The following is a 12,260-nucleotide window of genomic DNA, read 5'->3' on the forward strand; positions in this document are numbered from 1 at the left end:
GAGCTGTCACTCATGCCTCACTAGCCAATCACGGCCTCCAGATGGATCCGCTAGCCAGAATGGGGAGAGCACTTCCGTTCCCTAATACTAAAGGTTCGGGCTCGGGTCTGAGGGAGGCTCTTGTGGTTCCGTGTCCTGGTCTGCCACCCGCTGCCGGGAGCTGTGAGGAGAGCGGGGCGAGCTCGGTCTCCACGCCATGGTGAGCGGGGCCGCCGTCCCCACGCGGGGAGGAGCCGCGGGAGTCTGTGTGGGGTTCCTCCCGGGGTGCGGGAACCGGCGGCCAGACTCGCCGCCCGGCGTGATTGCGTTTGTTCACCTGAGGTCCCTGCACCTCCGGAGCGGAAGCCGGACGTCTGACTTCGATCCCGGGCTGCGCCTGCGCAGAGTGTGGGGCGCGGGTCCTGGAGTGAAAACATCCTTGTTGCTGACGTCACCATGCAGTGAGCGCCTCAGCTGCTTTTCCTGTGTCCAGGGAAGGCAGATGTGCTGACATGGAGAACCCTAGTTTCTCCGGTGTCTTCTACAAGTTCTGCACTTGGCACTTGATGTTCAGGAGTAGGATCCGTCCACAGTTAACTCTGTGCAGATGCAAAGTGTTTGCCATCGACACAGACTTGTAGATGCCTTGACCGTCCAGTAACGTGTGTTAGTAAGGCCAGGCTCACTGGGTTTCCTGGCCTCATTAATCAACATTTACTGTATTTTAGTTGTGTAATTTTTTTTCTTTCTAAGTTTGCTCTCATGTTCTGTTGATCTCTATTCTTTCCCAGGAAGTGCTATGCAGGCAGGTTTGATAATACCGTGCAGAGAAAAGATACATTACTTAAACCTGAGTTTGGAAGCCTCCAATTGTTTAATCTCTTCTTAGACAAAGTAAGTAAGGTTATATTAAGGATGCCTGTATCCCATCCAGAGGACTTGTCTCTTCCCTATTTGGAAGAAATATTTTCTATCTTTTGTCTATCTTTCTGCTATTTTTTTTCTCGCTCTTTATAATTTTTTTTATTGCAGTTGTTTTTGAGGTTTTGAAGTCAGGTTATCACTGTGTTTAGTATTTATCCAGTCTTGTGTGTTGATTTTTTTTTCATCCATGGTTACTTATTCTCATCAGTTTCCTTTGGTATCAAAAATGGTGACACTTTTTTTGGGCATTTGTTGAATTTATATCTCAAATTCTGCATTGTAATATTTTAACATACTAGCCAGGATGGCAGCATACTACACAGTTGCTTTCTACTCAAGGTTTGCTCATTTCCTGCCAAGGTGAGGTCATCTTCCATCAGGCACAAGTTTCAGTTGAATGCACACTTCTCAGAGGTTAAATGTACAGTGAATTTAAGATGTCAAAGTGAAGAAATTGCCTTGAGTGTTGGAATCAACTTTGGACAGTTCAGCAGTTTGGGGACTGTTACATAATATGGAGATCTCTGGTGTTAGGATAAATGTGTTTTGTATGATGGGTTGTATGTGAGTTGTTAGGAGCTGTGTGAAAATATGGTGGGTTGAATGAAAACTCTCCCAGGTATGATGATGTCTTTGAGGATTTTCCTCTGTTTACGGTCTTCATTGGGACACTTACAGTTCCTTTAGGAGCCTTTCTAAAGGAAGGTAGTCTCTGGGATTAGGCTTCGAGCGTTAAGACCATCATCACACTCGTGTATTCTGTTTGGTTGAAACTGAATGAATAGTCCCCTTATCATATAGTCACACCATCACCACCATTACAAACTCTATTCCTATATAATGCTCAGTAAAATAGAAGCAGGGTTTTTTGGTGGTGGTGGTGGGTTTTTTGTTTGTATTTTGGCAAGTCATTCTTCTAGCCTGATATTTTTATCTTCATATTTTGTCTTATTGAATAGTGTTTTTCTACATGTCTAACATTTGTTATTGTGCTAAGCTTCACCCACATGTTAACTCATAACTTTGGCAGAGGGTATAATTTTTTTAACACCAAGGATGTCATGCATGCATGACATTAATTCTCATCTTCAGAATGAATGGCTTGCAGGTTTATAGCATTTTCTCTGCTCTCTGTATGTTTTTATTGAGGCCTGGGCTTAGCCGCGCACTGACTACTCAGACACCAGTCTCAGATATGATGAAAATGTATTGAATGCTTGTTTCAGAATGATGGATCAGAACCACAAGAGTACTTGGGAGCCAAGTTGTGTAACTGTCTGTTCTCAGGCCAGGCATTTTATAGGAAAAAACAGGTTCAAAAGTTTATAAGACAGGCATGGAAGTGCTACAGCATTTTTGGCTAACTAGACAAAATATTACCAGCTAACCTTTAAGCTGATTGGTCCTAGGTGAAGTAAGAGAGGAGGTGGATAGGTGGTGCACAGGGGAATTTCAGAACAGTGAGATAACAGAGTGTGATGGTTTGTATATGCTTGGCTCAGGGAGTGGCACAATTAGAAGGTATGGCCCTGTTGGAGTAGGTTTGTCACTGGGGAGTGGGAGGGGCTTTAAGAGACCCTCATCCCAGCTGCCAAAAAGCCAGTATTCTGTTAGCAGCTTTCAGATAAAGATGTAGAACTCTCAGCTCCCTGTGCAATGCCTGTCAAGACACTGCCATACTCCCACCCTGATGATAATAGACTAAACCTCTGAAAATGTAAGCTAGCCCCAATTAAATGTTGTCCTTATAAGAGTTGCCTTAGTCATGGTGTCTATTCACAGCAGTAAAACCCTAAGACATAGAGCATAAGTAATTCAACCATAACTTTTTGGCTTATTAGTAACATGTTTCAGTGTCAGTTAAAGAAATAACTCCTAAATAGAATGAACTTAGTTTCACCTTATGAGCAACACAGACGCTAGGTACAAAATGACTACAGTTATGTCAGACCAATTCAGGTTTTTTTTAAACTTTTAAAATATGCGCATGAGTCTTTTGCTATATTTATAAATGTGAACCATGTGAAACCCTGGTGTTCACTGAAGTCAGAAGAGAGCATTGGATTCTCTTGGCCAGGAATGGTTGGGGGGCTAAAATTGAGGCCTGGATTTAATCCAGGTTCTTTGCAAAAACAAGTGATCTTCATAAAGTCGCCTTTTTTATAGCTTATTATATTTTTGTTTGTGTTGTTAATGTTTTATTTTCTTAGGATCATTTTTTCATTAATCTTTTTGAGAACTCTTTGTCAACTACTAACTTATTAAAAGTGCACTTTTTCGTAAGAATATCATAGTAGCATTTTAGTTAATACAGGGTCACTCCAGTTTTTTAGAAGACAAGTACATTTCTGGAGTGAACATTTAACTCTTTGGAGGAATATTGTGTGAGTCACTATAAGCTTTCTATCTTTTTTTTTTTAGTATTTTTCTTTGGGACAGGGTCTTCTTCTGTTCCTTTGTCTTGAAGATCACTAAATAGAACAGGTTAGCCTAGAAATTAAAGAATCCCCTGCCTCTCTCTGCCTTCTGAGGTCTGAGGTTAAAGGTGAGCACCACCACAACCATCTTTTCCCTCCTTTTTTGACGTTAGTAATTTTGCTGATGTATCCTAAATTATGCCTCTCTGTTTGGACCTCTTTGTATATGTTAGTAGGCATTTGTCTTGCTAAGTAATGCCTTATTCATCATGAACAGAAGTGAGAGGCATGATTCTCCTTTACTGTTTCTTTCTAAAAAGAGTTGGTGGTGGCATTTGAAATTCTCTGACTTGGAATTAATATGCGGGGCACACAGTATTATGTAAATATATTTTCAGTGACATACATTTATAATTTAGTCAGTCTCATTATTTCTATTACATATACATGTATACTTTATATATTTAAATATATATACCCTGTATACACATACATATACATCGTATACTTTAGGATGCAATGACCTATGAGGATGTGCATGTGAACTTCTCTCGGGAAGAGTGGGCTTTGCTGGATCCTTCTCAGAAGAGTCTCTACAAGGATGTGATGCTGGAAACCTACTGGAACCTGACTTGTATAGGTAAGTGTGTGAATTTTCCTTCACTTTTCAACTTAGGGGGACAAGCCTTTGTTAGGGATGGATGCTCTTCTGTGATTTTGATTATGAAAGAGGAAAGATGAATAAATTGGGCACTGTTCTAAAGTTCACAGAAGACAAAAATTCATATTTTGCATAATTTCCAGTAATACACATTTCTGGTACTGTGTTTTAGGCTACATGTGGGAAGACTGCAATATTGAGGATCATTGTCAAAGTTCTAGAAGACATGGAAGGTAATTTTCATGTGCCAGCTGATACATAGGTGTCTCTGAAGAAATTTTAATGCACCCTAAAATTTTAATGAAAAAAAAAGTTTAACCAAGCACAGCTTTGTGAGGTTTATTAAATTCTCACATATCATATTTTTCAATGTCAGGTAGCTGATCAGTGTTTACAAATTATTCCTTTAGTAAACAAAAAAAAGACATAGGGCCTTAACAGATGTCACAGCTTTAATCATAGCCACTTGAGAACCATGTTATAGTACTGTCCTTTGTTGCAGGACATTTGATCACATTCTGAACCCAAGATTGTGAACTGGAAAAAGCTGTTTGTTGTTGTGGTATGGCTCAGCTCTAGCACACACCAAGAGCTCTCTGTAAACAAGTGTTAAGTAAAGTGAATGATAGGTCAAGAGGCAGAGCAGTTGACCAGTTGACAGGGAGAAAACCCAGGAAAGAAAAAGGAGGATCTTTGGGTTCCAGGGTATTTAAGAGAGCATGGAGCAGCAGAAGGAGCTTTTACCTTCTGGGACATTGGTGGAGTAGGAAGGTCATCTGGGTGTTTTCTCTGCCTCCCTTGAGCTAGCAGGCTTTCACCACAGCATCTGGCTCTCGAGTCTTCATTTGGTAAATCTAATGTTTGGGATTTTGTTTTAAAAACAACAGTCCAGCCACTTAGTTTTACACCATTCAAGTATCAGAAAATGCAGAAAATGCGAACACATTGGTTAGGGGATTAATGTATGTCCAAGACCTGCTTTAAGCAAATCCTCCATAGTGAAGCTAGTGTTACTCATATACTTGTAGGATGTACCATAGTATAGTGAGAGAGGTAGTTTATGAGAGTCAAGAAGGTGTTGTAGTGGAGAAACTTGAATCCCTAAACTACATGTCTATGAGGAACAAAAAGTTAAAGCATGTGAATGCAATGTGAACACCTTTTATTTGTTATTCTTCCTTGAATAGGTGTATCAACTGTCCCTCTGCATATGGAAAGAAGCAGTGTACCAATCTCTTTCCTAGAACAATTAGAAGAAGATATGTAGTCACCCCCTTTGTGAGAAGAGGAGGTGAATGTGATACAAGTTTACAAGTACTTGGTTTTCCAGTTTCAGTGGGAATACATCAAAATACTGACCGTGGAGAAAAGCCCTCTGTGGACAAGGAAAGTGGAAAATCTCCTGTCTGTCCTGGTTCACTTTGCACATGTAGAGTGACTCACTCTATAGGAGAATGTTATGAATGCAGTCAGTGTGGTAAAGCTCTGAGTTGTTCTCTTCAGAGACGTGTCCAAACTCATATGGGAAAAGGAAATGATAAATGTGAGCCAAGTAGTAAAAGCTTAACCCATCCCAGGTATCTTCAAATACAGAAGACGGCCTATAATGAAGAGGACCTCTATGTGTGGAATCAATGTGGTAAATCCTCTTTACAACTACACCAAAGAAATCATTTGGGAATGAAATCCTGTGAATATAATCATGAAGATAAACTCATTTCACATCAGAATTGTAATCAAGTAGGTAGAACTAATACTAGAGACACAAAGCATGACTATCATCAATGGGGTAAAGCCTTCACATGTCCCAGTTATCTTCAAATATATGAAAGAATTCATACTGAAGAGAAACCCTATGAATGTAGTCAATGTGGTAGAGCCTTTACATGTCACAGTACTCTTCAAATCCATGAAAGAATTCATACTGGAGAGAAACCCTATAAATGTAATCAGTGTGATAAAACCTTTGCATGTAAGAGGTATCTTCAAATCCATGAAAAAATTCATACTGGAGAGAAACCCTATAAATGTAATCAGTGTGGTAAAACCTTTGCATGTAAGAGGTATCTTCAAGTACATGAAAGAATTCATGCTGCAGAGAAACTCTATAAATGTAATCAGTGTGGTAAAGCCTTTGCATGTAATAGTTATCTTCAAATGCATGAAAGAATTCATACTGGTGAGAAACCCTATAAATGTAATCACTGTGGTAAGGCCTTTGCATGTAACAGCAACCTTCAAAAGCATGAAAGAATTCATACTGGAGAGAAGCGGTATAAGTGTAAGCAATGTGGTAAAGCCTTTGCATATAGCAGCAATCTTCAAAAGCATGAAAGAACACATACTGGAGAGAAACCCTATAAATGTAATCAATGTGGTAAAGCCTTTACATGTCACAGTAGTCTTCAAATCCATGAAAGAATACATACTGGAGAGAAACCCTATAAATGTAACCAATGTGGTAAACCCTTTGATCGTAAAAGGTATCTTCATATTCATGAAAGAATACACACTGGAGAGAAACCCTATGAGTGTAATCAATGTGGTAAATCCTTTGCATATAGCAGTAGTCTTCAAAAGCATGAAAGAATTCACACCGACAAAAACATCCCCTAGCCATCTAAGAAATGAGGAATAACTTTCCATACCAAATTCAATTTCCCCACTGAGCTCTCTCACTAGTGCTTGATTAAGATTACTAGATCCGCCGGGCGTAGTGGTGCACGCCTTTAATCCCAGCACTTGGGAGGCAAAGGTGGGTGGATTTCTGAGTTCAAGGCCAGCCTGGTCTACAAAGTGAGTTCCAGGACAGCCAGGGCTATACAGAGAAATGCTGTCTGGAAAAAAAAAAAATTACTAGATCCATTCCTTCTTTAAAATATTGTCTCCTTTTCACATTTTATACGTATTCAAAAAATATAGGAATATCATATAATTTGAATAATAAAAAACTGTGAATGAAAATTATATTTATGTGTCTTTTTTTTTTTTAGTATTATTTTATTCTGAGCCTAAAACTTGTCCTTAACACTTTCACAAAAACACAAATGTATGCCAGAGAGTTGTCTCAGGAAGTAAAAGTGGTTGCTAGTAAGCTTGAAGACCTAAGTTCATTCTCTTGGATAGCCACACTACTCATGCAATTTTTTCTCTGAATTCTACACTTGGGTTGTATGCACATCCACACAGCAGAACATAATATAAATACTGTTGAAACCAAAATAAGGGCCAATGAGTTCACTCACCAGGTGCTGCTAAACTTAACTAGTTTGGTTTGACCTCTAGTACTCACATCGAGGACCTAGAGAATAGACATCTTTAAGTTTTCCTGTAACTGGCACATGCACGCCATCGCACAGGTATAAACGTGTAGTTAAAAAGTTTAAAAGAGATGAAATTAACAAAGCAAAGAAATTAACCAGAATAATGGGAACATAGGTTACTATTTACTAGTTGTAATTAATATATTTTAAAATTCCAAGAAGTCTCAGTGTTCAAAACAACTAGTATTCCTGTTTAAATCTCGTTTTTTTTTTTCTTTTTTAAAAGACTATGTCTGTGAGTAAACCATTGCTGTCTTCAGACACACCAGAAGAAGGCATCGGATATCATCAAATATAGTTGTGAGCCATCATATGGTTGCTGGGAATTGAATTCAGGACCTCTGGAAGATCAGTCAGTGCTCTTAACCACTGAACCCTCTCTCCAGCCCGCCTGTTTAAATCTTATCATGACATTCTCTGATTCCTAGATAGTACATTTTAAAAATATATCTCAGCTGCATGGAGTGGTGCACACATGTAATCCCAGCACTTGTGAGAGAGAGGCAGGTGGATCTCACTGACCTTGAGGCTAGCTGGTCCACAGAGTTCCACGATGGTCATAGCTACATAAGTGGTCCCTTTTTTAAAAGAAAAAGTGGGGGTGGACAGGGGTCTGGAAAAAAGACTTAGAGATTGAGAACACGGGCTGTTCTTTCAGGAAACCTGGGTTCAATTCCCTGCTCTCACATGGAAGCTGAGAAGTGGACTGTAACTTCATTTCCAGCACCTCCAACATCCTCACAGACATCTGTACAAGCAAAAATACTTATGCACATACAATGAAAGTATGTTTTTTTTAAAGTTTTAAAGAATATATGTCACATTGCCGGGCGGTGGTGGCGCACGCCTTTAATCCTAGCACTTGGGAGGCAGAGGCAGGCGGATTTCTGAGTTCGAGGCCAGCCTGGTCTACAAAGTGAGTTCCAGGACAGCCAGGGCTACACAGAGAAACCCTGTCTCGAAAAACAAAAACAAAAAAAAAAAGAATATATGTCACATTATGGAACTTTCCTTAACATAATCTGGATTCATCTCTACATAAGTAAGTCATTGTCCAGATTCACATCAAGAGAACTGTGTGAACATTGACAACGAGAAGCAGTATGCAGAATTCATTCACAGTCTTAGAAATCTATTCAATCCTTCAGTGACCATGTAGCAGGGATTTCCATCACCTGCGAGTGATAGAGGATAGGAATACCTGGGCATTTTCATCTTTTTCATTATAGTCATATATTTAGGGGCTTAAGGTTGGACTCAGTAGTACTGCTGCTGTTGTTTACCCAAGTTTTGTTCCTAGCACCTTCATCAGATGGTTCAGACATATATATTAATCCTAGGTCAAGAGGCCTGATGATGAATTTTTCTGCCTTTCTTAGGTACCAAGTGTGCTAATGGTATAAAGGTGTGTGTGTGTGTGTGTGTGTGTGTGTGTGTGTGTGTGTGTGTGTGTTAAAAGGGGCTTTTATGTTTATGGCATTTCATAAAATGAATTCATATGCATTGTTGGTACATGATCTTGAAATTCAGTCATACACAAATTCTGAGTGCTCACAGGAACACTCAAAGGAAACAAGAGTCTTGTGACCCAAGTTTTCTTCAAACAGTATTATTCTTGGAATGCATTTGTGTGCTCCTCTCAGGGTTTGAAGATAGGAGTGAGTTTACCTCAACTTACTCATTATTGTTTGATATTGTTATTCAATTGTTTAAACTATCCTTTATATGCCTGTATGGAAAAAACATGTTTTTCCCCACATGTGGGAGTTTTCTAATCATATATACTTTCATCTCATTAGAACTATTATCTTCATGGCTCAACAACTCCATTGCCCTATTCTCTTCTTTGCAAATTGACCCATTCTTATCTTGTTGTACAAAGCTCAAGTTCAAGTGGATCAAGTACCTCCACATAAAACCAGATACACTGAAACTTATAGAGGAGAAAGTGAGGAAGAGCCTCAAACACATGGGCACAGGGGAAAAATTCCTGAACAGAACACCAATGACAGGCTGTAAGATCAAGAATCAACAAATGGGACTTCATAAAATTCCAAAGTTTCTGTAAGGCAAAGGACACTATCAATAGGACAAAATGGCAATGAACATATTGGGAAAAGATCTTTACCAATCCTACAGCCAATAGAGGGCTAATATCCAATATATACAAAGAACTCAAGACATTAGACTCCCAAGAATCAAATAACTCTATTTAAAAATGGGGTAAAGAGCTAAACAAAGAATTTTCAACTGAGGAATACTGAATGGCTGAGAAGCACCTAAAGAAATGTTCAGCATCTTTAGTCACCAGGGAAATGTAAATCAAAACAGCCCTGAGATTCCACCTCGCTCCAGTCAGAATGGCTAAGATCAAAAATTCAGGTAACTGAGTTGCTGATGCTGGCGAGGATGTAGAGAAAGAGGAACACTCCTCCATTGTTAGTGGGATTGCAAACTGGTACAACCACTCTGGAAATCAGTTTGGTGGTTCCTCGGAAAATTGGACATAGTACTACCTGAGGACCCAGCAATACCACTCCTGGACACATACCCAGAAGATGCTCCAACATGTAATAAGGACACATGCTCCACTATTTTCATAGCAGCCTTATTTATAGAAGCTGGAAAGAACCCAGATGTCCCTCAACAGAGGAATGGATACAGAAAATGTGGTACATTTACACAATGGAGTACTACTCAGCTATTAAAAATGATGAATTAATGAAATTCTTAGGCAAAAGCATGGAACTAGAAAATATCATGCTGAGTGTGGTAACCCAATCACAAAAGAACACACATGGTATGCACTCACTGATAAGTGGATATTAGCCCAGAAGCTCAGAATACCCATGATACAATTCACAGACCACGTGAAGCTCAAGAAGAAAGACCAAAGTGTGGGTGCTTAGGTCCTTCTTAGAAGGAAAACAAAACATTTACAGGAGCAAATATAGAGATAAAATGTAGAGCAGAGGCTGAAGGAAAGAGCATCCAGAGACTGTCCCACCAGGGATTCATCCCATATTTAGTTACCAAACCCAGACACTATTGTGGATGCCAAGAAGTGCCTGCTGATGGGAGCCTGATATAGCTATCTCCTGAGAGGCCCTGCCAGAGTCTTACAAATACAGAGGCAGATGCTCGAAGCCAACCATTGGACTGAGCACGGGGTCCCCAAAAGAGGAGTCAGAGAAAGGACTGAAGGAGTTGAAGGGGTTTGCAACCCCATAGGAAAAACAATATCTCCCAGGGACTAAGCCATCAACCAAGGAGTACGCATGGCTCCAGCTGCATATGTAGCAGAGAATGACCTGGTCAGGCATCAATGGGAGGAGAGGTCCTTGGTCCTATGAAGGCTTGATAGATGCCCCAATGTAGGAGAATCCAAGGGTGGGGAGATGGGAGTGGTTGGGTAAGTGGAGGAACACCCTCATAGAAGCAGGGGGAGGGAGGATGGGATAGGGAGTTTCTGGGAGGGTGAGGAAACCAGGAAAGGGGATAAGATTTGAAATGTAAATAAAGAAAATATCCAATTTTTAAAAAGAAAAGAAAACTTCTGCAGACAATTTGGAAGCTCTTCATCCATCTTCCATAGGTAGATACCGAAAGGTATCTACAAAGGCTTTTTAGTGCCCTGAGGAAAAATACACACATAGCCTTGGCTCCAGTGACTTTCTGGAGCTGAACCATTTCATTGACCTGACATAACATCTCTCAGAAAGACTGTGACTGTAAATTTTCAGAGAGGGGCCCAAAGTGTTCAGCAGCAAGCAATTCCTTGTCCAAATTTTAAAAATTAAAATCAATATACTAGAGGATAAAGTGCTGTAAGGAAGCTATACTACTCTTCTCCCCTTCCTTTGTTTTTAAATAATGTTTAAGTTGTCCATTACCTCTTTCCAGTAAAGATTGATTTGAGAGTGATATGAGATGCCTGTAATGTGGGGTATATTGCTAGGGACAGCAGACCATGACAGGGACTACCTACAGCTGGCTGGGATGGAGACATCTCAGTAGCCCTCGACAGCTCTTTGTAAACAACAGTTGTTCCCATTTCTCCTAACCTTAGTCCCCTAGACAATGGCTGTATAGATTTCATTTGTGCATGACTGCTTTTTCAGTTGGCCTTGGTGTGCGTAATTATTCTATTATATCTGACTTCCCTATTTCTCCTTCTGCTCTGGTGAATTCTGTGAAACTTGATGTTCCTTGATGTAATGACTCTTAAACAATTAAAAATTGAGGCATAGGGGCACAACACAACACAGTTCTAATGTCCCAGGTGCATGCTGTGTGCTTTTGTCTTGGAAACAATGCAATAACTGCACAATGATAGTTCCAGATTAATTCTTGACTAGCAAAGAAAGTTTAAGAAATTATTAGAAAATGAAATAGAGCCAACATTGGGACCCTGAGAAAGGAAAAAATTACTGAGGTTACGAAATAAGTTTTGCACACTTGAGAGTGCTTCTTGGATAAGCAAGTATAGAATACATAAAAGTATATATATAGTAGTAAAACTAAGTCAAAACACTGTGACTCTTAGGAGAGTCACTGTGTGCAATGTACAGAAGCAGAAAGCTAGCAGAACTGCTGAGTTAATGATTAACTTGACTCTTTCTGGCCACTGCCTGGCAGCTTTGCCCATGTCATTTATCATTAGAGTTTCATGGGAAAATGCAAGTAACTGACCTCAGAGCTCTGACCTCTGAAGTATAAGTCAAAAGTTAAAGTTTAAATAATGGTAGATTTGCAATTATTATTATTTTGCCATAGGCCTGGGAATAGGGGAAGCTTGAAACTTTGGGGAACAATTGTAATTCTTGATTCTTTGTGGAATGTTGTTATTCTTTTGAATTTGATTTGGCAATGATTATACAACGTTCTTTTTTCTACCTGAGGTTATGAAATAAGTTTTGCACAACACTTGAGAATGTTTTGGAGTATCAATAAAAG

The 12,260-nt window shown here is 39.6% G+C and overlaps 1 protein-coding gene across 5 annotated transcripts in view; it reads left to right on the top strand.

Annotated features, from left to right (window-relative positions):
• Positions 1–6,948, top strand: part of Zfp959 (zinc finger protein 959) — a 7,852-nt gene extending 904 nt beyond the window's left edge. Inside the window, exons 1-5 of one of the 5 annotated variants that reach the window (XM_011246404.2) lie at positions 1–645; positions 771–873; positions 3,834–3,960; positions 4,154–4,214; positions 5,169–6,948. The exon at positions 1–645 is cut by the window's left edge and continues 904 nt beyond it. In XM_011246404.2, the coding sequence (XP_011244706.1) occupies positions 3,840–3,960; positions 4,154–4,214; positions 5,169–6,597 (1,611 nt within the window). In that variant the 5' untranslated portion in view covers positions 1–645; positions 771–873; positions 3,834–3,839 and the 3' untranslated portion in view covers positions 6,598–6,948. The remainder of the gene's footprint in view (positions 646–770; positions 874–3,833; positions 3,961–4,153; positions 4,215–5,168) is intronic. The other 4 variants (NM_001360136.1, XM_011246405.2, NM_145490.4 and 1 more) reach the window with 4 other exon arrangements.
• Positions 6,949–12,260: the final 5,312 nt, after the last annotated feature.

Source organism: Mus musculus, chromosome 17 (assembly GCF_000001635.26).
Source record: "Mus musculus strain C57BL/6J chromosome 17, GRCm38.p6 C57BL/6J".
NCBI classification, from domain to species: domain Eukaryota; kingdom Metazoa; phylum Chordata; class Mammalia; order Rodentia; family Muridae; genus Mus; species Mus musculus.